General features: G+C 50.6%; 1 protein-coding gene across 2 annotated transcripts; it reads left to right on the top strand.

Annotated features, from left to right (window-relative positions):
• Positions 1-1,298: 1,298 nt before the first annotated feature.
• On the top strand, positions 1,299-23,398 carry PITX3 (paired like homeodomain 3). 2 transcript variants are annotated; one of them, XM_030951240.1, is made up of 4 exons: positions 1,299-1,562; positions 15,903-16,043; positions 20,645-20,850; positions 21,864-23,398. In XM_030951240.1, exons 2-4 carry the CDS (start codon positions 15,935-15,937, stop codon positions 22,425-22,427), a joined length of 879 nt encoding a protein of 292 aa, XP_030807100.1. In that variant the 5' UTR covers positions 1,299-1,562; positions 15,903-15,934; the 3' UTR covers positions 22,428-23,398. The 2 variants fall into 2 exon arrangements, with proteins under 2 accessions (XP_030807100.1, XP_030807101.1); XM_030951241.1 differs by lacking the exon at positions 1,299-1,562 and adding an exon at positions 3,114-3,232.
• The last annotated feature ends 1,500 nt before the right edge of the window (positions 23,399-24,898 follow it).

The following is a 24,898-nucleotide window of genomic DNA, read 5'->3' as shown; positions in this document are numbered from 1 at the left end:
TCCTTAAATTTGGCTGGTAAATCATTCAAGGTTAAAATTCACTACTATTCTCACAACATTATTTCCTAAACTTTAAAATATGTCAGTGGAAGAGCTTGAAGGTGACCTTTGACATCATAAATTGGAGAGCAGGTTGACATGAGAATGACCTCAAGAAAATCAGACCATAGAATCACACATTGCGCTCCAGAAGGGCCTGACAGGGACAAAGTTCTCCCCTGGGCTCCCGGAGCAGGACAGAGAGGCTAAGCCCGGCTCCTACAAACTTCTCCCTGTAAGCATCGGGGGAGAGGGGACCCGTTTAGTAGGAGTAAAATGTGTGTGCCAACACGTTCAAGGCTTGCTGTAGCAGGTACAAGGATTTGGAAACATTTCAGGGAGTGATCGCACCCTACACTCCTGCACTGGGATTTTGCCGTGAACTTCAGTAGAAGCCAGGCTGGAATCTAAACTACGAGCAGCATTTAGGCTCCAAAAGACCCATCAGTGGCTGGAGCGCGGTGTTTTTCGCACAGCCGGTAGCCTCCATGCCCCGGTAGGAGCGGCACAGTATTGACAGAGAAGCGCTTCCCGATACCGCCTAGAGCCGCAACAGTGCGCGCGGTAACTAGCCTGGGATTAAGCATGCCCTGCAACTGCTGCTCCATCGTGCAGCGGAATGCTTCCAACTGCTTCCAGCTGACTACGGACTTGATTCCCCCCAAAAAACCTCTGTCTGGCTGATAGCTCGAACTGCAAAACCCGAACTGGCTCGCCGCGCCAGTACTGAGAGGAGCGGATGCTCAGCACGGGCTCCAGGGTACAGGATGGCCAAGCATTGAACAAGGCAGGCAGTTTGCGCGGTGACAAGGGCAGTGTATCGGTGTGCACGCACCGGGGCTGGCTTTGCGCGGTGACAAGGGCAGTGTATCGGTGTGCACGCTCAGGAGCACTGTGTCCACGTACCGGGGCTGGCTTTGCGCGGTGACAAGGGCAGTGTATCGGTGTCCACGCACCGGGGCTGGCTTTGCGGGGTGACAAGGGCAGTGTATCGGTGTGCACGCACCGGGGCTGGCTTTGCACGGAGCTCCGCGCCCGGGACGTGCCCCTGCACCCTGCGCGGCGCGCGGGACGGGGCGGGGCCAGCGCAGGACGGCGCGGCCAGCCGCCCTTCTCGGCCAATCGGAGAGCAGGGCTGCCGCCGTATGTAAATGACCCGCGATACGATTGGGCGGCGCGGGCGGGGGGCGGTGCTGGGGCGGACGCGCTGGACGGGGCGGGCGGCGGCGGGCGCGCAGCTGGAATGGGGCGGGCGGGAGCGGGGCGCCCGGCGCAGCTGGCGGGGGGCGCCGGCCGCCCGCCATAAAGTGAATGGCCAGGGTGAATGGGAGGCAGTCAGCCGGCGCCCTCCGCCTCCGCCCTCCCCGTGAGCCGCGGGCCGGCAGCGACGCGCAGAGTGGCAGGGGAGCCGGGGGGATTTACTTTGTGACAGCGGCAGAGCAGCCCGGGACGCGGGGCGGCGGTCAGCTTCGCTCCTCTCGCAGGATTAAGTCCGCTCAGCCGAACCCGCATCTGGAGCCACTGTAAGTGCCTTTCCGTCCCCGGCGTTCCGGGCGACCTTCTCCCCTCCTTTCACTCTGAGCCCCTTCATACTAGCCCGGCCGCCGTAACCTTTCCGATGCTGGCACAGGGTAAGAGCATCCCCGGCGGGGTGGCTAGGTGTGCTGTGCTCGGCAGCACGGGGTCAGCCCCAGTTCAGCGCGAGATCGGCTTTCCGTCGCCTCCCGTGGGTCAAGGGGCGGCAACCAGGTGAGAGCGGGCTGATAGAGCCATGCCCTGCCATCCAGAAGGGGTCCCGGGGCTGTGCGCGGCCGAACTGCCCCCTGTCGCTGCCAAGGAGGGCTGCCCGCCTGGCAGTGGGGCGCGGCGCTTCCCCTGCTCTGCCCTTGTAGGGCCTGGCGACCCCCTACTCGCCGCCGTCGGGGTGCCGCAGCCCCGACCGTCCCCTCGGGGCCGACGCGGGCCCCTCTCCGACAAGCGCTGCTGTAGTCTCTCGGCGTTGCTAAACTTAGTCATTTTCCACTCGGACGAGCGGGGCAGGGGGCTGTTTAAATTAGCCGGGATTCGCTGTAAATAACGGCATTGCGGGCTGAGACTCAGCTGTCTGCAGGGTCCGGGGCAGAAAGGCGCAGGGAGCAGAGGCGGGGAGATGTCGCCGGGGAAAAGGAAGGCAGCCCGACGGCTTTTGGACAGTTGGATAAATTATATTTATGTAAGGGCTGGCTCCTGTTTACAGCAGAGCCGACCTCCCTGCAGCGCCGGGGAGAAGTGAGCCGGCCCCGGCGGACGGAGCGAATCCGCCCCGGGACGCCGCTGGCTGCGGCGCGCCGGCGGACGGGATTCCAGGGACCCGACCGGGAATAATAGACCTGGTCGGGCTGCGGGGAGGGAGCGCCGACCCCACGGCAACTCTGCCGGGAGCATCGAGCCTCCCTGCCGTAGCTCGGCTGGCCGGCGCTGGGACGCTGCGGGCAGAACCGGCTGTCGGACCTCCGGGCGCTTGCACGCGCTCTCCGGCTTCCCCGGCGCGGGGCACGGCGCAGAGCGGCGTCCCTCCGTCCCGTTGAGCGCCCGGGGAGGCCGGCCAACTGTAGCGGGCTCCCGGCGGAGCCCGGTACTGCCCGCTGCCCCGTCTATTCCGCGCTCAACGAGTGCGGCTCCGGGGGAAGAGCCAGCCCGCCAGTGCGGCACCCCCTTGTCCTTTCCCCCGACCTCCTCCTCGGAGCGGGAGTAAGGAACGGGTGCGTCCCGGCTGGCCGCGGCTCCAGCGGGGGAGGGCGACCGATGCGGGGACCGATGCCGGCGCTTCGCCGCAGCTGCTGGAGCGGGCTCAGGGAGGGGGCGGCGGGCCCGGTGCCGCCGAGCAGGGCACACCTGTCGGCCGTTCAGCCGGCGCCCCCGCGGCTGGACAGCTGAGGGGACGAGTGGGGAGGGGACTGGATTCCACCCCCGGCAGAGCCAGGGCCCTGCAGAGGCGCTGACGGGGGTTGCCGCAGCCCCCACCCCCCTCCCCTCCCCGCCCCGCCCCGCTGGGGTTAGGCAGCTCGGGACAGCAGTCCCTTGGCCGGAGCTCCCGGTGCTCTGCGCCCCTTCACCGCCCGGCCCGCTGGGTTACCAGGTGCAGAGCTCGGCTCCGCACGGGAGCCGCTGAGGAACGCTGCTTCAGGACGCCGGTGCCCCGCAGAGCCTGGAGGTGAGCCCCCGGCCGCCGCACCCCTCTGATACTTCGAGCTGGCAGTGCAGAAATCAAAACTTATCCCTCATGTCCTTCCCGTTCTTTCACCTGGGAGGGAAGCAGACTTCCGACTGATGGGAGCACAACCAGTCCACTTTCTAAGTGGAGCCCAGTGCTGAAAGCAAAGGGAGAAATTTGGCGTCCCCCAGACAAACTTGTGGGTCTTCCACACATGGCCTGTGGCCTGGAAGACAGGATGCTAGGGATGAAATGGCTCTCTCCCATCTGCAATTTCAGGAGATGCTAGAAGCAACTGCTCAGGAAGGTGTCTTTCAGACTCTCACCTCTGTTCCTGCCCCATCTTCCAAAGACAGGGACAGGACTGCCTTTTCAATGAGGGGATCAGTGTCTCCCTGGCTCCCGGCACCATGTCCAAGCCCCTCAGCCTGCCGATGAGCTGAAGTGGATAGGTGTTTGTGCAGGCTTTGATGGTGCCTCACTGTGAGGGACAAAAGGCTGCCTTCTGGCTCTGGAGGGAATGTCCAGTCATGGTAGCTGCTTTCAGTTTTCACAAATGTCTGCTGAAGAAGAGCAGAGTTTGATTTTAATTTTTTTTAGTTATTATTTTTCGTTAGCAAATTGTCACACCATGCCCAGTACTCCTCATAAGGAACCTCACAGATAGATGTCTTTCTGTGCCAGCCTGGAGACGGGTCTGGGCAAGGGCGGTGGTTTTCCTGCTGTTATTGTAGTTCCTGGATTTGCCTGACCTGCAGCCCAGATTCTGCCCATGTAAGCCCACCTATATTCCTGTCCAAGGCACTGGTTTTAAAAACCAATATTAATCTTTGTCAGAGAAACTGTTTCAAGCCTCAATTAATATCTATTATGTTTCTATAAGGGCTTAATTCAGGCAATTATTAGATCGGCAAATTGTTACTGGATTGCAAAAGTATTGGTTAATGTTCCCTATGGAGAGCTGGCAAAAGAACCCTTGTATCTTCTCTCTGTCAGATGCTACCCAAAACCTTGAGATTGAGAGGTGAGGCTGACTTTGGAGACTGCCAAAAAGAAAAAGCCAGAAACCTGATATAGGAGACCGCTCCAAAAGGAAGATGAGATGAGCAGGGGACATGAGGTCTGTCTCGTGACCTGGCACATGTGCCCTGGCCTTGGGGACAGGGGAGGTACCTGGGCCTGGGAACAAAGTCCCAGATGGGGAGAACTGCAGGTTTCAAGCTGTGCGCTCTGCATCAGGAAGGCACCAGGACGAGACTGTGGTGCCACGGAGGCAGGAGGGTCAGAAACAGGAGGCTGTGGTGTCTCTGAGCAGGCTCAGCTATTCATCTGGCTTTTTAAAAATGGGAGATTGCTATTTACTTAGGGCCTGATGGCAGAGGGGGCAAAGCTCCCCCTCTTCCTGTGGGCCACTGGGGCTGGTGGGTATTAGGCTGTGCCAAGGCTGGGCATTTGCTGTTGGCTGGGGAACAGTTTCTACCAGCTGGTATTAAAGTTCGTGCTGAGGCTGTTGGAAAAGCCCTCTATTGTCAACACCCAGCTGAAATGGGCTGGGGTTTCGGACGGCTGGAGAAGGAATATTTCTGAGGCCAGTCCGCCACACTTCCCTTCCTCTTCTTTGTGTGCTTCTCCCCCTCACCAGCACCCCTGCCCTCCTCCCGCCTCACCTCTGAATATTAATGCCTCTGGCAGATTGGATAATAATGTGACTGGGAATTGAATGAAGCTGGTTATTAGCTCTGGGCTTCCTTGGGGCATTTAAGGGAGTCCACAGGCTGATCCTGGAAGCTTGGCAGCACAAGGGACCGGGCCAGACTCTGTAAAGGGGGGGGGGTCACTTCTGTGGGAAAGGATTTGCTTGAATCCTCATCTCCCTCTGACCCCAGAAGAGGACAAGTGCGGCAGCCTAGTCAGAGCAATTCCTGTAGGATGGTTAGTAATAAATCTGTTGGGTTTCGGCAAAAAAATTAAATATTAGAAGTTTTTTTTTTCAGGAAAGACCTAGGAGATCTAGTTGGCCAGAAGCTAAGAAACATTTCTGTTACTAGGCTTTAAAAAGAGGTGGGGAGTGAGCAAGGGAGGTCCCTCTCTTCTCTTCCCATCAGTGTCAGAATATTACCAAGCAGATTCAGGAAGAGAGACAATCCTCTACCCCTAAACAGGAAATTTACCACTGATTTGCAGGGTGTAGGTTCATCTTTGGAACACTAATTTCTGAAGAGCTGAACCTCATGATCTCTCTCCTTAGGAAACTCCTAGCTTTTCTATACGTAGGTCTCTGGATGCTTTAGCATGAAGGGAAATATCCCTGTTGAGCAGAGGAGAGCTCTGGCAGAATTTCCTGATCTGAGTCAGAAATACAGCCTCTGTCCCTTGACCCTCAATCTGATGCTCTTTGCTATCTCCTAAATCACAGCTCCACCAGAAAATAAACATTTGCAGCCTTTTGAATAGCGCAAAAGAGGAGGGAAACCCGAGCTGGATTTGCAGAAACTGATATTAATTTTGTCCCTCTGATTTTTCAACTGTTCAAAATGTTCTGAGATGCATTAATGGGGATGCAGTTACCGGGGATCTTAGCAGATCCCCAGCTTGGAGGAGCTGGGTCCTGCGTGCACTAAATTAACCCCTGAAAATCACCGTCAGAGATCACAGATCACTGTGATTGAGACACCTGTTTGTAAACCCCTATCAAACAAGTCCACAATCCCAAATCTGAGAGCCTAAGAAATACTTCTGTTGGGAGGATATAGCACATATGCCACTCTGAATCACATAGCACTGATCCTATAGGGTATTGTTTTCAAATACCTACATTAAATTGCTACTCGGGGAGTCTCAATGGTGTGGTACAGGCTGGAATGCTCAGCACCTGCCAAGCTTTCTGCAAAAACTGAAAAAGTACAAAGATGGAATGAAACAAATGACTAGAGGTTCGCAGTTACTTCCACCTCTCTCTTTCCATTCCGTCTTCCCCTCAACCTTATTTAAAACAGAAGCAGCCTTCCCACCCCCCCCATTGCCTTTTCTCTCCTTTGCAATGCTGCCATTTATATGAGTCTAATTTTCTTTTAAAAAAGCTGATTATAAATTACCATTGTGAAACATGAGGATTTAACGGTAAATCAAGTTGACCTGTCTGTGTGTGGACGTTTTTATTTACTCCTTTTTTTGAAAAGCAAATAAACATAGAATCCCTCCCACATAAAGAAGCTCCCCACTTAGATTTGAACACAGTTTAAAAGAAATCTCTTTTGTTTTAGCCATTTTTATTTCCTGTTTGTTTCTGAGCTTAGACTTGACAATGAAAACCACATGAAATTCCCTATTTGTTCCATCAGTTTTATTTTTGGTGCCACAGTATCCCAACTTCCAGTTCTGTGAGTTGGGTTTGGGTTTTTTTTTTGTTTGCATTTATTTCAAGGCTGTTTTTTTAAAAAATAAATGCATGGAATATATTATAAAATATAAAATAAAATAAATAGGACTTTTTAGAGGACTGGATGTACTAGGATAATTTCAAAAAATAGATCGTTAAGGTAAATTAATTGAGCTATAAAGGTCAGCCTCTGTATGAATCCATACATAAGCAGAAAAAAATACCAAAGTGATGAAAAATATGGACTTTCTTATCCCATTTAAAAGGGTTTCACAGCTTACTTTGTATTGGGTGGGTTTTAATAGCCTGAACTCAGATATGCCCGAGTCGCAGACCAGGGTGAGAGGCTGGAAAGCTGGAAAGCCGTTCCCTGGCCCTGGAGCTGCAGCAGAAGTTGCTCTCAGGATGACAGGGTCTGGGCAGGCAGAAGCATTTTTGGCTGTACAGCCCCGTCCCCGGAGCAGGCTCGTCCGTGGACGGGACGTGGTGTGACCCAGGCAGCAGCGTTGTGAGATGGCTCACATCCTTCTGCCCCATCCCTTTTCTCTCCGAGCCGCTTTGATGGGATCGCCCGAGGGCCAGACTGGCTGAGTAATTAGGGCTCTGCAGCTTCCTCTCCTACCCACCCAAACTGCCTACCTCCCAGGGCTCCGCATGGGATGCGGCCTCGAGCAGATGGAAAAACTGAGGATTTGGCGGGGGAAAGGGGGGGGGGGGGGGGTGGAAGGAGGAGTAGGGGTGGAGGGGAAAAAAAAAAAGAAGCAGACTTCGTATACAGTCCTTAGGCAGCACACTCCCACATTTCAGGATTCCCAAAGTGAAACCTCTTGATTTTTGCTTTAGCGGCGACTGTTGTGCCCTGGATTTAGGGACGCGATACATTTTGCCACGGCCTCGAGTGGGGCCTCTGGGCGACAGGCTCCGGGAGAAGGGCTGCTAGCCCTCCCTGTTTACGCGCCCGCCCTTCTTCCTCCTCGGCCCCGAGACGCGCAGCGTTCGCGGCCGGTGTACGGCAGGGAAGCCGGGCGGTCCGCGGGCCCGATCCCGCCGGCACGGGCCTCGTGCGAGGCACCGCGGGATCGGCCCCGGCAGTGTCGGCTAATTGCCTCCCTCGGCCCCTTCAGACAGTCTGGGTAAACAGCCTGACCTTCGGGGCATGTTGCAAGGTCCATAAAGATGAAGTGTGGAGAGGGAGCAAGCTCCAGCATCCCTCCCGGAGCCACCCTTCTCCTGCCCCAGCCCTACCAGCTGCAGTATCGCAAGTAAGAGGGGAGGGGTACTGTGAGCTGAGATCATCCACTTGTTTTATTCACGGCAGTCTTCATTCTGCAAGGATCTTCCTGCCAGAGAGCTTTAAACAAAATTTAAATACAAATTACTTAGGGGTAAATAAAAGAAAAATCATCAGGAAACTTTACAGCCAAGCACAGCAGACATCAACTCCCTCCAGCACTGCTGGTTTGCACTGAGACAACACATCCCTCAGAGCAAGCCAGCAGTTTCTGGGCTCTTGTTTCCTTAACCAACAGAGCTGCTCGTTGGCCATGGTGGTTGGTGGGGCCATCACAGAATTTCTGGCAGTTACCCCTTTTCCCTTTGCATCTCTGCAACCTGCTGAGCTCTGACAGGTTGTTTTAAAAAAACAATCTAGTACCACCCCACCCCCCAAAAAACCTTATTTCTAGCTGCTGGTTTTGCTGAGCTCTGTCATAGAACAAATGTTTATGATCAAGTTGAAGTTCTCCAGAAAGGATTTCCAGAAGTGGTGATGGATGGCAGACACTGGCAGCCCTACAGTGCATGCAGGTCAGACAGCCATAGTGGTGTGACACGCTGGTGGCAGGGCATCCACCCCAACCTTCAACCCCCTGCATTACCCACTTGATGACGAACTTTCTTGAGCATGTTTACTAATTGTGAGAATCATTTACATCTTCGATAACATCTGATTTAGGCACTGCCCTCCATCTGCATACAAATCTCCTAACAGCAGCTGGAGCCACAGAGCTATCTGGGCCTCCCTAAAATGAGCCAACTTTACAGCCACAAAGATACAGAAATTACCCAGCCCCACTTCTGCAAGCACAGAAGGAATCAGGCCAGTTTCCTTTGACTGCCAGAATAATTAGTCAAATTTATACAATTGCCCAACTAAATACAGCAACACATACCAATCTGCTGATGCCAGGCCCTGGTGGCCTTTGCTGCTGCATGAGCAGCGTGTGTTCGGCTGAGCTGCAGACAGGCTGCCTGCACCTCTCATTCCTGCCCGGGATCCTGGCTTGCAGGATCTGCTCTTGCTCCTGGCTCCGCAAGAGCAGATCCTGATCCCTTGTACACTGTGCCTGTGCAGCTATTTCTCTCATGCAGATGCAGGCAGATCCCTCAGTAGTGGCACGAGTTGCTTTGCAGCCAGCTCGACAAGGCTGCAGGAGTGGGCAGGGGCAGGTGGGGATTGTTCATCAGTATGTTCCAGCCAGGCCAGTGCTGGCACTCCACTTTAGCAGATCCTTTATTTCAGTTGCAAGATTTTCCCAGGCAGAATTTCTTACTGAAATCAGCCTTTTTTTCTCCCTTCCCCAAAACAAAGGGATTAATTTCCCTAAAGGACTTTTCTTCTCCTCTAACTGCAGACCGTGCTCTCACTCCTAGCACTCCTGCATGGTGGGTCCACACCATGCCAGCAACTTTTTGCAATTGAAAGTTGTTTGGGCAAAACTGAGTTTTTGCTGGTTTATTTTGTTCCAGATGCCTAACAAACAAAGTAAGCCATAACAAAGCGTAGCCTTATTAATATAACTGCACAGTCTGTCAGAATGAAAATCCCAGTCCTGGATGATAGATCCAAGGTGCCAAACATCCCGCTGAGGCATAGTGTCCAAGGGACACTGAAACAGGGCTGGACACAGTGAGACCTGAAGCACAATGCTCACAAGAATGCAAGAACTGTGAATGTTTAGTTTAGAGAGGGAAAAAAAAACTTTGCAGAAAGTCAGGCAGGGCTTTTCTTTTGTGCTAAGATTAGCAATTTGTTTCCAAATTTTGTGTGCCATTTCAGAAACCATCCAGGTACGCTAAGGGTAGCACTGAGGTCTAAAGATACTATTGTAAAGAACTTGCTTTAAGCCAAGCCCAAGCACATTACCCTGCCTCTGCAGAAGCCAATGCTTCAGCTTGGCAGGGCCTGCACCAGTCTGGGGGTTTGCAGACACACCTGTTGTGGGGAACGATGTGTGTGGGGCATGGTGCGATCAGGGCGCTTCCACAGCACAGGGGCACAGTGCAGCCCATCAAATAAGCGAACAGGACACATTCCATTGTGGGCTTTTTTTGCTGTGGACATGGGTATGGAGCTGTCAATCCTTGGGACATTTCCATTGTGATAATCCTCTGGAATACAGGCAGTTTATTAACCCTCTGCGACCCAGAGCAGAGGTTTCAGCCATCATCCTCCTCTGCAGCTGGAGGTTCATGTCAATGTGAGGGAAGCAAGTGGCCTGATCCCATCTTGCAGGCTGCCTCCAGCCCCCAGAAAATGCATTAGGCAGTGTCCAGCATGGTTGGGCATTTTCCTAGCACCTCTTATCTGAGGATCTGAAAGCACTTAAAAGAAGTTTGCTTCATTACCTCCACCAGCTCAGATATGCTCATTTATGTGATTTCTGAGATGAAGGATACAACCCCAGAACAGTCAAATAGTTTTACCTACATCATAAGACAAGTCAGTGGCAGCACCTTACCTCCTCACTCTCTTCCCACCTCACATTATTGGGAACTTCTCCTTAGAGCCATGCACAAAAAGAGAAATAACCTGGACTCCTTCGTCAGAGAGCTGCCAGCTCTCAGGTCCTTGCTGCCAGCTGTGGCCAGGAAGCCTGGCAGCAAGAGCCTGGGCTACTGCAGTTCCATGGCACCATGCACACCTCTCAGTGCTCTGTGGCCCAATCCATGCGTGGGGCTGTGCCAGACAACTTGCTCTGACAACAAAGCCACTAAGTACCTCAGGGCGCTTTGGCAATTCCTACTGACGAGAGGAATAAAACCCCTACACCATGGGGTCAAAACAGCACACACCACTACCAAGCCACCCTCAGGAGCTCAGGGGTTAGTGCCCAGCTGTAGGGACTAAAACGAGAAATAGTTTATTATAACCTGTGACTCAGCCCTTGCTGGAGGTCAATGATCCACTTGTGAGTGTGCACCCGAAACCACTGCTCAGGCAGCCTGAGGCTGTGCACAGCCTGATGTTTTTGGAGGCAGGCAGCTTGCTCTCCTGTCCCATAATGGCCCTGTGCTCCGGGTCACCAGTTGGCTGCTGCTGTTTATCTTCCAGTGATTAATGGTTGCTCTTGGTTCCTGCTGCAATTCCATTAAGATTAGAGATTTAAAGCTACACTGAGATGTTTAGCAGTGGGTGACCTTGGTCTCCCCATAGTTACATTTCTATAGTCTCAAGGAAACAAGTATTAACTCATTTTGCACCCCATCCTTCTTGCTTTCTAGCAGTGGGGAAAGAGCCCCTCACAGGCAGCACTTGTGTTGGTCAGCAAAGAGAATCTGACTCTTGGTTGCTGCACGATTCATGCGCTGTGCTCATGTGGTACTTTTAATTCCAGGCCATAGGCACTGATAGCACAATTGCCTGAACAAACACATGTATGCAGAGAACAAAATGCTCTTCCTCGAGAGAACAGGCGCACTCTCAATCACTTCCTTTTTGACAAGGAGTAGAGGGAGAGGCAGGGCTTGTTCCACCTTGTCTCAGCCCCTCACGGGGACCAAAGTACAGAGGCAGATCATCTTCCTTGAAAATGTACATTTAAATAGAAGCCCAAATGTTTGTCTCTCCTAAAAGTAAGCCAGTACACAGGGAACATGAGCATAGGAGGAGTGAAGCAATCAGCAGTAGTTTGACTTCTGCGATCGATAGAGCAGGAAGAGACAGCTCTGACCCTAAGAATCTAGTGTAACATCATATCTTCACCTCAGGGGATGCAAGAATGAAAGGACGCTTCCCCCCAAATGATTGCAGAGCACCTTTCAGCCTGAGGGGTAACCCTGAACTCTTTGTGGAGATCAGCAATTCCAAGCAGAAGATTCAGCTACTCTGGCCCTGGCTGGAGGCAGGAAACTCACAGATCCACAGGGCTGTGCTGATCTGCTTGAGAGAGGCCAGCTTAGGGCTTCCCTCATACCCTTGGATCATCAGTGGTCATTGTGCTGCTATCTTGGAACCTGAAGCATCAGGTCCTTGCTGAAGCACCCCTGCATGCCCATGGGAAGTCAAATAATATCAAAACAATGCAAGAGACAGCTTTTCACCTCCAGATCAACTTGCCAAAAGCAGGTCCAGCAGGAAGCCTGCAGGCAGTGCAGAGTTGAGCAGCACACACTAGTCAGTCTCTAGGCAGCTCTCAATGGGCAAGACCCACATCACAAAAGCCACCCCTATAATTAGCCTTACTTTGCTTGAAGTCAGCCTCTGTGTTTCCTTCCCAGCCCTTCAAAGAAAAAAACACCCGAGCAAAATCCTCTTTGCTCCCAGGTGATGGAGCAGTGTGTTACAGAGAAGCAGGAGACGGCTCACAGGGACCCTTGTTTCTGTTTTCAGGTAAACAAGATTTCCATCCTCACGAAGGAGTGTCCTCCTCCTACTGCCTAAATGTCCCTGGCTTGAGCAGTCAGGAGCTGACACAGAAATAGAAAGGGGGTACATTTGAAAAGGGAAAAGGCCTAGAGCCAGGATTGCTCTTCCCCTGCCCTCCACCATGCCCATGGAGAAGGGATGGCAATTCCCTGTCTGGCTGGAGGGTCTTGTACAGGTGGCCACAGCATGTTCACATGGGCAGTGACTGGAAGAAGAGATGTGTTTGTTAAGGTTTGGGAACCTTTATCTCAGAGGCAATAACACATCAATGGAAGGAGTTACGGGTGCTGGAGCAGACTGGGAGCCATGACTAGTTTTACAAAACTGAAGCCTCTGAGAAGCCTGGCTGTATGTTGCTAGTACAGGAGCTGTCCCTAAAGAAACTGTTCTTTTATGTTAAAAGAAAGTGAGATGAAGAGTCAGATGAAGGTGGTAAATTTGATTTTATTTAAAAATACTTTTGAGTTGCCAATTTAATTGGTTCCTTGAGACTGGGCAAACAACTTAGTAGAAATGCCATGAAGGCTTAGCGTTGACTTTTTAATGTCTCTGCCTACATCAAGATCTAGCCAATGTGGATGAAAGCACCTTTTTTTAAATCCAAAAGGGCTGTAAAATCTAGAAGAGTACCTTACAGCCTTTTGTGTCAGTAGCATGGGGTTGCCTTTGGGAAAATACATTGGTACAGAGCTCATGTGCTGTCACCATTGCAGACTTTTCCTGCTTTTATAATCATGCTGAGTAGATCCCTCTCTCCCCTTGCTTTTGCTTCTCCATGGCCTGCTCAGAGCAAATTGAGAAGGCATTCCTTGATGTCACCACATATGGCACATGCAGTAGGTTATGCAATTACATATATACATACATCATCTTCTCTCTGAAATCCTCCTGCTTTTAAATTCAGTTCACAAAGCAGACTTGTGCTCAGCCACCAGTCCCAGTACTGGCCACCCTTCATAACCAGTTTTAATCTAAGTGCCCACTGTATCTCGGAGGCAGGCTAAGCATGCTATGTTGTGTCCAGCAGCTTGGATGAACTTTGCAACCACTGCATTGGTGCAGCCCAGGATGGGGCATAAGTTTTCAATACCAGGACTAGGTTCTCCTGAGCCTTGCGCCTTGTGTTGTCACTTAAACCTGTGGAACCTTGTCTATGTAAGATACTCCTCCCTGGTTTTCCTGTCCTCATTCTAGTTTGTACAGATGAAAGCAATGCAAGATGTGGAAAAAAGAGCAAACAGGACCCTGCACAGGAGGACACTGTCCTTGAGTTACAGCAAGGCAAGGATCTGAATTCCTCCTTAAATCGTCCAGTACAGTGTCAAGCTCTAGAAGAGAGGAAATTGTGCTTGACAGATGCAATCATATGCAAATGGCTGTAGAAGAGGGGAAATTATCATCTACAAACATTGGGCAGAAATTCCATCTGCTGCAGACTCAAGAAGGGCTCTTAATAAATTCTGAGACAGCAAAGTGACACACATCTTAATCAAGACTTAATCCGTGGAATTAATTCACTGCGCGTTTCTGCATAATTCTGAGAGTAATGCTAAAAGCCATGGCAATATCAGCAGCAGATGGACTCCCCTACTCCATGCAAAGGTATTAAAGAAAACACAGCCCCTGTCACATCACTTCATGTATGTACACACTGCAGAATGCAACAGGGCTATGCCTGGCTGCTGGCAGGAGCTTAACACAGCCAGCAGACATCAAAGGTCAGGCTTGCCACGAAGTGGAAATGGAAACCAGCCTCATGGCAAAGCCAGAGTCCTGCCACTTCTCTTCCACAGGAGAGGAGAAGCCCAGAGCAAGGCAAAGGTCTGGAAAACCAGCACCAGGTCCTGGTTTGTTATGTGCTGTTTCCAGAGAGCACTGACTGAGCTTGGTGTTGAGACTGTCCCACCAGTACCTGGGAGAGGCAGTGGACCTCTCAGGCAGTGAATGGAGGTCAAGCCAAGTGAAGAGCAAGGGAAACTGCAAGGGTTTTGTGAGTGAGATCTGCTGCAGAAGCCAGCCAGATAACCATTAGAAATGGCTTCTTTCTCTCTCATCGCAGCCTGGAAAGCACACTGCAGATATGGGGATCAGCCCTGGGCCCTGGCAGCAGCCTTGTGCAAATTGACTAAAGGAGGCTTTAGACAGCTCTGAAAATACATTCTTAGTCACTGTCATCCATGTCCAAATGAGGTGCAACAGCTATGTGATTAATCTCTTGTTTACATGTCTAAAAACTAACACAGTCCAGACTGTCTTCAGCACGTTCCCTCCCTGACACACATGGATTTCAGGGGCTGGGCAATCCTTCACCACCCAGGAACCCTTCACAACTGATCTCCACCTAAAGTTTGAAAGTTCCAAACCCCTGGTCCAAACTTCACTAAACCCAGGGGTCCCAGATCCTGGCACAATGTATCAGCCGTTGTGTCCTAGAGAAAAAGGATCCCTAGCTGGGAAGGTGAGGTATCAGCTGGGAGCAGCTAAAGTTTCAGAAGCTGCTGTTGTCCTCTCAAATTGATCCAGCCTTCATAAACTGTGCACTGGTGGCAGTGAAACATCCTGCGTTTTGCTGGGTTATGATCCAAAATTCAGTTAGGGGCTAACAGAGGGCCAGTTCAGGTTTCCAAGGAGATGTAGCCAGGCTTGGAACACTTACTGCTTCATGCCTGCCTCTTCATGAGCATCCAGTGTGGTCCAGAACGAAGTGGTGCTCTCAGCTGAGCTCCTTTAGGAAACACAGCTGGAGGGTGCAGGGTCCATAAGGAAGTGAATGATGAAAAGAATTGATCTTGGGACAGAGAGGTGTGGAAGAAGGTGGCAGAAGAGTCACAGTGGTTCCTGCAGTTGTAGGGAGCAGCACTGACAGCTTCCCAGTTGGGATGCTTTTAGCCAGGGAAGATGGCTCACCAGCACAGGCCAGTCTCTTCAGGGGACATGGGAAGCCTCCAGTCAGGATGATCTCGGGCTGGAAGCAAGCTCCTGCTACAGCCAGGACCACTCATTCCCAGGCACCTAAGCGTGTGAAATGTGATTCCCATGTTAATTCATATTTCAGAGATCCTTATGTACCCCAAAGGAGTCCACTTGCGCTGCCTGGACCTCTGCTTGTAGAAGTGGCTGTGCAGGCAGATGTGCCTTCCCATCAGTGCCGGGCACAAGAATGCTTTTCTTTTGGGATGTGTGCATGTAGTGCTCTCTGAACAGCTTTACTTAGGCTTGGCCAGCTTGTGGAGAAACAAGGGAGAAAGAGGAGGGAAGCTGGGCAGGGAGGATGGGAGAGGTGGGATGGCTGGAGAAGGTGCTAACAGCCCTTGGCTGGCCCAGAACCACTTCCTCAGATCTCCATTACACAGCATGCTCCCGGCGTTGCTATTTCAGTCTGAATGTCACCTATAAATTGGAGGCTCTTTCTCTGAAGGCTGCAAATAGAAGTGTCACTAGATGATCTTTGATTGATAGGGAAGCTCAGCTGAAAGCCCAGTATGTCCATTTTCCAGCCAAGAAACTCAAAAGTGTCCAAGGATCACACAGGGATCCTTTCCTTTTCCTAGACCTTTCCTCAAGGCAAGTCCCTGCTGGAGGTGGTGAGGAGAGGTCACACACACATTGATCTCTCTGATCACCCTATGACTACTGTTTTTCAGAATCCTCCTTCTCCACCACCCACCCCTGCCCCATGGATTTCAACTTGCTGGCAGACGCAGAGGCTCGCAGCCCAGCCTTGTCTCTCTCGGACTCCGGAACTCCTCAACATGAGCACAGCTGCAAAGGGCAGGACCACAGCGGTGAGTGCAAGGCCCAAGATACAAGAAAAACCCTGACCCAGCCTTGCTCGTGGATCTGGGTGGCCAGTGGCTTGCAGTGCTCTCAGAGGGACAGCTTCCCTTTGTACTGGAAGCCAGAAAAATGCAGCATGGCTGTGCCAACAAGCAGGGGAAAGGCATAAGGGTCCATATTGCAATGACAGCTGTTGGGAGGGTGAGAATATCATCCCAGTGGTGGGGTCATGTGGCCCTGGCTGTAGGAAGCTGCTGCTCACAAGGGTACATCCCATGGCAGGCCAGAGCCAGGCAAGTCAGGTCACAGCCCAATCAAGATTTTATTGTATTTGCCTAAACAGGATCCAAGGTGCAGAAGGCTACACCTAATTTTAAACTGCTCTTTTTTTTTCTTTTTTTTCTTTTTTTTTTTTACCTCTGTTTAAATTATTTGGGTTTAAACTTTCCATGGAAAAGGTAAGCCTTAGGCTGAACTTTCCAGGTTCATGCATTAAGATGAAAAGGAAGCACTGTCTTGCTCCTGCTTTAACTGAAAAAGTCTCCTCACCTGTGCCTCACTGCCCTCCCAGAGAGGTGCCTCTGACCATTCCCAAAGGCTGAACCAACCCCAACCCTGCTGAATTCTTTATCAGGCTCTGAATAAGGAACATCACCATTCACATCTGTTCAGAGGAATGCTATGGTTTCCTCTGGATTTTACATCTGTCTGGTTACCACTCCATCCCTTGTTATTCTGGATGTGTCAGGATGCAAAGCTGTTTCTGCCAGTGCCAGCAGGAGGGAGTGAGGGCCGGGGACAGCCCGCTGCTCTCCGTGTAAAGCCTCCAGGCTCACCCACATGCAAAAGCTAATAAGGATAATGATGCAGATTAAAATTCCCCAGAGAAAGTATCATGAAGGGAGTTACACTGGGATAACTAGAGTCAGAGAATCTGCCCGACAAATTCCCCATTGCACACGTACCTTAGTTGGGCACATCCCCAAGCTCAGTGGCTCCTCGTCAGCTGCTTTGGATGCATGGCAGTGTCTCCATTCAAGTGGCCTTTCCTATTGAGCCCACCCTGGCATGCTGTAGAAGTGCCAATTTAGGCACTGACTTTTCTTTCCATTAGGCATGAGCAGCTAATTCCAGCTATAGCCACAGTCCTTTCACCGAGTGGGCGAACATGTACAGGATATATTCCATGACCTATTTTGGGGTGACAATAAGCATTGGATGCCTGGCTACATCACTCCCCACTGTCTTAAGCAGTCTAGAAATAAAATGGTTCTGGGAGGTGACTTGCCAGCATTACCTGTGTGCAGATGCTGGCAGCTTGTGCCTTTGCAGCAGAGGCTGATGGCAGCCATGCATCAGCAGTGTCAGGCAGAATAGAGCTGGCTACCAAGGTCTGCCTGGAACAGGGGCACAGCTGCATTTCTGACACTTCTTGACTCCCCTCAAGAGAGCTGCCTCCCTACTTCTCCTGGGCCCTGCTTCATTCATCCACACAAGTAAGAGATCCCAAGGAAGTGAACACAAACCTTGCTTGTCTAGGCTCAGCATTCAGGGATCTCAAGTGTCCTCCAGTTGTACGGCATGGTTAGTGACAGCCCCTTCTGTTAGGTTTCATCAGGCAGCACAGGTCAGGGGAGAGCAAAGATGAAGAGTGAGGGAGGTAGAGAACTGCCCCACATCTCCCCATATTGTGCTCCTCAGCATGGATTCAAGGCACCCACATCCCTTCTCTGGGCTCATTTCTTTCCCTGTATTGCCATGGTTTGGGTCCCCACTGCAATCAGTCAAAACTCTGCACCTTTTACAGAGGACACTTATTCCCTGCTTATACAAGAAGCAGAAAAGAGATGACAGACAGAAAGAAACACAGCTAGCAGGTATGGAAACAAAGAGAACACCAAGTTGAACTGCAGAGATTTTTCAAGGGTCAGAGTTGGGATTCCTACTTCTCCTTAGATATAAGATTTATGGAAAGTAGGTATACCAGAGGGTGTTGAGAAGACAAACACCAAACAAGATACACTGTGATCTCTTTCACCCAGATGTAGCCCATAAAGCAGTGGTACCTTCATTCCATTTTCTTTCCCTCTTGGTATAATTTCTTCCCGAGTGAAGAAGGGCAGTCCTGGGCGGGAGTTCCCGATAAGGGCATAGCCTCCTACTTCACAGCAACCCCTTCAGAAATGAGTATTTGTCAGGGACTTTGGTGAGAACACATTCCCTGTATGCATCAGGCTCCAATTAACCCAGGCTCAGCAGATGAACAAACAAACCAAATGTTGCCTGTTCATCTGTATTGAGCCATTCCTAATAACTAGTTCAGATGGGTGGCATCACTCCCCATTAAATCTCTTTTGGAGATAAATAGTGCAGGAATCTCCTGCATCCAATACTGGTTTAGAGCACTGAGCTAGAGGAATCAGATTAATCTTCTTGGCAAGAACCACTATAAAAAGCCACATTAAGAGCATGCTTCCAAGAGTTCTGCTGAATATGGGATCCACAAACAAAGATGCTGATAAAAATGAGAAGAGTACCACAAGACCACAACTAAGGTCTTTCATTACACTTTTAAATTCCTATGGCTTTGTTTCAAGAGTGTGCTGGGAAAGTTCTTGTACAGGTACACCCTGGATGGAACACAAACTGGTCCTCATGCTGAGAACAGGACATAGTACCTTCCTGCTCAGAAGAACCACCTTATAACCTGCTGCTGTGAGCAATGGCCATCTCACTGTCCTTGCATTCACACTCCTGCTGATGGATAGCATCAGATGTGCTACAGAAGCAGAGGTGGCTGGTGGGGAGCAAGCCACTGACCACACCCAGGGTTTCCTCCCTGGAGAGCGAGCACTTCTCCTGGAAACGTTCTCTGCAATTCCAGCATTGCTCCCTTTGAAGAAAGGCAAGTACAAGGAGAGCTTTCCAGAACAGCAGGAAAATATTTCTGAGTTAACAGACTGTCATAGAAAGAGGGTAGTGGCACCAGGTTCCTGAGGCAGGAGAATCTTCCAGATCTGGGGCCCGCTAAAGCACCTACTGTTGGCACAGCACCGCCCTGCAGCAGTCTCTGTGGGGGCTCAGATACTTTTAGGCCTCCCGCATGCCCTATAAAAAGTAAATGGAAAAGACAGAGCCTATATTCCAGAGCACATCCATTTGACTTGTGGAATCCCTTTTTTCACTGACTCAACTGTTTTCCAGGCTGCTGTCTCCTTACCTCCCTACTCATTAAGGGGCTGTACCAGACACTTTCACGCTGAGATTTTTCTGGACTTTGAAGCCTTTTGAACTAGCTTCTACTCAGAGAACTGCAACCAAACAAAAATTTCAATTTTAGCAGAGTGATGCCAGGATTTTTTTAAAGGTTCTTCTTCTAAGTGGAACAGTTTGGGAGCTATTTGCAAAAATTTCTATTTAGCTTAGCTGTCTATTTCTCATTGTAAAAGAACACCTCCTCTCCTTGCTGAAGACCTGATTTTCATTTGAAAATGCTTCACCTGGCTTCTAGATCAGAGGAAGGAGTTGAACATCAGAAATTATTTACTTTCATTTGAATAATTTTCCTCTATGGTGACTTGTCTTGATTCCCAGCAGAATTAAACACAAGCTATAGCTTTCTTCCATCATAAAAGAAAGCGCCACATTTGAGCATTTGGGCACTCCATGGAAGATAACTAAAGGGAAGATATTTGTATTTGCATTCTGCCCCTATTTGCATTTTGCCTGCTTGTATTTGCACAGCCCCCAAAAAGGGCTGTGGCACAGAGAAGCAGCTGGCTGCCCACTTTCACCCACAGCCGCCAAAAGCTCAGCATGCAGACGTGGACTTGATGCCCAGAAGGAGGCTGAGCTGTACATTTCAGTGAGTGAACGCTAGAGAGTTTTGAGACTTTAATGGGCAGTGAAACAAAAGACACTGCCTCCAGGAGAGGGATCTGTGGATCAGGATGAGGACAGGGGCAGAAAGAGAGGGAGATGCTGGAGTACTTCATGGTAAGGTCTAAGAAAGGCCTTTCCCTATTTTTTAAAATCAAAACATATGCAGCTAAGTAAGAATGTAAAGGAGCAAGAAGGGGAATGAAAATTTGTGCTCCTCAGGTTTAATTAATTGAAGAGCCTCAGCTTGCTATCAGTTTGCAATTTGCCTTTTCCCATCCCTTGTCCATGAGGGATATGACTGGATCTTTTGCTGTGTCCTAAGTGTCAATTTCTGTTCAGTTTTTCTAAAGGACACCTTAGGCAGAGTTTTAAGCAGAGTAAGAACCTTCTGATCTAGATAAATTGTGCCACTATCTCCCATGTGAACTGTAAATGAAACCCAAATATTGGAAGTTTGGAAAATCTAAATCTGGTCACTTGGAAGCTAACATCTGTTATGGCAGTTAGACAAAGGCAAGCTGTGCTACATGAGAGGGACATTGATTTTGGTGCTGGGTGGATGCCTGCTTGCAAGGACAAGGGAGGGAGATGGGACCACTCCTGGTGGCTGCAGTGGAAGGGGACCTCACTGGGCATGCACTGGTTGCCCCAAGGATAGGCTCCCCAAGTGCATCCAAGCCCTCAAGTTAACTCAGGGCATCTCCCCATCTTTCTGTTTCTTGCACAGACACTGAGAAGTCCCAGCAGAACCAGACAGACGACTCCAACCCTGAAGACGGCTCGCTCAAAAAGAAGCAGCGGAGGCAGAGGACGCACTTCACCAGCCAGCAGCTGCAAGAGCTGGAAGCCACTTTCCAGAGAAACCGTTATCCAGACATGAGCACCAGGGAGGAGATTGCAGTCTGGACCAACCTGACAGAGGCACGAGTCCGGGTAGGACTGCAGCCCTTCCACCTTCCTGGGCCTGAGCTTGTGGGGAAGAAGCCTGCTGTGATACATGACCAAGCTGTCCCCAAACCAAGGAAGGAATTAGGAGCACTGGAAAATTTCCCTGTCTTGGAAACACCTCACTAGGGTCTGCCCTTGAGATTTGACATATCCTGCCACACAAACCCTATGCTGGTGGTGCCTTCCCCATCCAGGGCCACCTTGCAATTATACAGGTAGATTCAAAGCCCAGGCTCTGCCCCACAGAGCCCCACCACCTGGCTACCTCGACCCAGCAGACCCTTTCTTTGCAGTACCATCACACCCCAGCCGTACCCTTGCTGGAGGGCACTCTTTTGGGTTCCCAAATCAATGTGCAGTCACAGGCATGGTGTGGCAGGGCTCCAGCTGGAGTGAGAGCTTCTCTCTGCTACTAGAAATATGAGTTAGCAGCATCATGAATAGCCTTCCAGCAGCTTCCATGCACTAGGAAGTTATATTGTTTGAACCCCTCTAACACTAACAGATTTTCCTTTTAGAAGAGAGACCTATAACATCCCACTCCAAGCCAGTCCTGAGCCAAAGTCAAAAGAAGATAAGTTATTTCCTTTGTTCAGCAGTTTTCAAGCCACATCCCTACTTTGCTCCCAAGTCACACAACCCCAATCCCTCCTCCTAGCTGTGGTCTCTTGGAAATACAGCAAGTATTTTCCTCTCTTTTTTTCTGTATAAAGGGCATCTGTTTGTTGATTGAGGTGGGTTATTCTGTGTGCTGTGAAATGGCAGTGGTTTGGGTTTCTGTTGGTTGACTGAGGACCACCTGGTGATTCCTGCTGGGAGATGACCCTGAAGCCCAGACATCTTGCTGCAGCTCTTTCCTCATGCTCAGCCTCCCATCTCCCTGGGAGCATCACCAGCTCTTCAACAGCTCTTGTCTTGCTGGGCAAAGAAACCAGGGCAAGGCCCCTTTCAAGGCCAGCCAGAGCAATTCCCATGCCCTCCCTCTCTCTCTCTTGCAGGTCTGGTTCAAAAACCGCAGAGCTAAGTGGAGGAAACGAGAGAGGAACCAACAGGCCGAATTGTGCAAGAACAGCTTCGGAGCCCAGTTCAATGGACTGATGCAGCCTTACGATGACATGTATTCCAGCTATTCCTACAACAACTGGGCCACCAAGGGGCTTGCCAGCAGTCCGCTCTCGGCCAAGAGCTTTCCATTCTTCAACTCCATGAACGTCAGTCCCCTGTCCTCCCAGCCCATGTTCTCCCCACCCAGCTCCATCACCTCAATGACCATGCCTTCATCCATGGTCCCTACTGCTGTGACTGGGGTACCGGCCCCAAGCCTCAACAACCTGGGAAATATCAATAATCTGAACAGCCCGAGCCTCAACTCTGCTGTCTCCTCCAGTGCCTGTCCTTACGCCTCAACAGCCAGCCCCTACATGTACAGGGACACGTGCAACTCCAGCCTGGCCAGCCTGCGGCTGAAGGCCAAGCAGCACGCCAACTTCACCTACCCAGCGGTGCAGACTGCAGCCTCCAACCTGAGCCCTTGCCAGTACGCCGTGGACAGGCCCGTATGAAGGGCTGCCCGCTGCCAACCAGGGACTTGACCTTAGCCTGACAAAAGGAGACCTTTAGCCCTACAACAGCGTACGTCCTGCAGAGAGAGTGAACATGACAGCATAAGAGGGAGACAGGGAGAGAAAGAGAGAAAAGAACGAGCAGGCAGACGAACCTTTATGAAGATTTGTCTATTGTATGGTGAATTTTGACTGTCTTTCCCCTTCAAAACCCCTTCCCTTCTTGCCCACCAAACCTTCTCCTCCATGGTAAAATAAACCAAAATAGTCTACTGGAAGCCCCATGGAGAAATAGGAGCCCCAACATGCAGGGTGCCTTTCCCATGGGAAGCACAAACCAAGTATTTTTCAATCTGCCCCTCCAAGCTGAACAGGGGTGAGCCCCCCAAATTCCTGGGACAGCACAGGCAGCCTCACACCACCCCTGCAGGAAAAATCCAGAGACAGGCCAGCTTGAGGGGGTTGCCAGTTGGTGCTTGGCTAAACCATATTCTCTGCACACGTGCAAGATTTCAATGAAAGATATCTTGCCCATTTATTTATCATACAGCCAGTAAGGAAGCCTTGTCTCAGTCAATTATCATCTCTTTATAATGCATATATACACATGGCCCTTCAGACTTGAAACCTTCAGGAGCTGGGGGTTGTAAGAACATAAAATATGTGTGTGTATATATATATCTATCTTATATATATATACACACACACATACATATAGAGACATTAAAATATGCTTTCTTGTTTTGGATGTGAAATAATCTACAAAGTAGACCTTAAAACCAAAAACCCTGTAAAGGAAGCACATCCACCAAGGCAGTGTCCTGGCTGTCATGCTTTACTGCTTCAGTCATTTTGGTCAGACACACTGCTGCCAGCATACATCCCAAACATTCCCATCTGCAACAATCAGCTCCTCCTTGCACATCTCCTTCCCTTCCCCAAATCCCATTTCGAAAAAAGATAATAAAAGTTGGCACAAACCCTTTAAGCTTCTGCTTGTGTGGTTATTGAAAGCACAAACCTGCATCTGAAGATTCTGAAATCAAGTGCCAGCAGCCCAGGTAAAGGTAAGCATCCTTAGAAGTACCAGCACGAGGCAGTCTGAGTTGGATCAGGGGCTGAAGTTTGGGAGAGTAGTTCATGTTGCTCACTTACATATCGAACGCCTGGCTTCTCAGAACAACAAAAGACCACACACACAGTAGGAAGAAGAAAACAAGCCCCCTCTGTGTTCCCTGTCTGCATGCACCCAGTGCAGCAGGAAGGTTGAGCCTCTTCTGGCTCAGGCTTCCCCACTGTGCTGGATGGGGCCAGTGCCTTTGGGTTCCCACAGCCCAGGGCAGGGGAATTTCCCCCCCCCAGGCACTCTGGCTCTGAACAGTGGTCCCCAGGGCAGGTACCAGGTGCAGCAACTTGCCCTGCTCATGTTCTGTTGGGAAAGCTGTAATACAGAGGTGGCCCTCCTGAGCTCTACAGGCACCTGGAAAAGCTGCTGCTTCAGCCAATGCAGAGGGAGGCAGAAGATCCCTCTGAGGGCCCAAGGAAGCTCCACATACAGCAGGGGAGCAGGACATCTCTACCCAGTGCAATCACCTTTCCCTTCGTCAAGCTCCAAGGGAAAACACAACTCCAATACTTTACTTTCCTCTTTAGATAGAAAAAACCAGCCCTAAAATATCTTCACAACAAACTGTCCTTCCAGGAAGAATAGGACAGGCAAATCTGACATAACCCATGTTCTGCAATGTCGTCAGCATGCAGAGAGAAAGCAAGTTCTTTGCGAAGAATGGATCCTCACTAGGACACTGTAAGAGGTCTCTCACAAACCAGACTCATAAATGGCTCAGTTTTTGCCAAAGCCTCTTCCACAGTTCAGTGGCTTCTGAAGGTATTTGTGAGCAGATGCTGAAAGCAGTCACAAGTGTCAGCTCACCCTCATTGTAACAGATTATTCTTTGCTCTGAGGTAATCCAAAATCTGGGAGCCAAGATATCCTGCACTGAAACAGCTACCAGTGGAAAGGGTTCAAAGATCAAGAGTAAACATATAAAACATACACACAATACATGTGGCCAGTGGCTCTGCAGCCTGGCTAGTTGGCTCAAGTTCTTCCTTCCCATGACAATTTGCTGTATGGAGAAGATGGTGGGGTCTGTTTCTGCAGTCAGAGGTATTGCACCATGTAGGATCCAGACCAGATGGCAAACCACACACCAGCTCTGAGCTGAGAGCACTTTGTACAATGGTACCTAACAACTGACACAACCATGGGGAAAACCTTAAAAACTACAGAAAACAGCAAATAACTAACTGAGCAGGTTGGCAGCAGAGCACCCTGGGAGATATCTCTTGTCTGACAAATGCCACCTGCCTTCCTGGTTCGGCTAAGCAAGTTCAGCCTCTCACATTCAGATTCCTCCCCACAGGGCCAGAACTCGGACATCATGCTCTCTGGTCCAGCACAAACACAA

Source organism: Camarhynchus parvulus, chromosome 6, assembly GCF_901933205.1.
Source record: "Camarhynchus parvulus chromosome 6, STF_HiC, whole genome shotgun sequence".
Lineage (NCBI taxonomy): Eukaryota > Metazoa > Chordata > Aves > Passeriformes > Thraupidae > Camarhynchus > Camarhynchus parvulus.
This window is presented reverse-complemented; position numbering and strand designations above follow the sequence as displayed.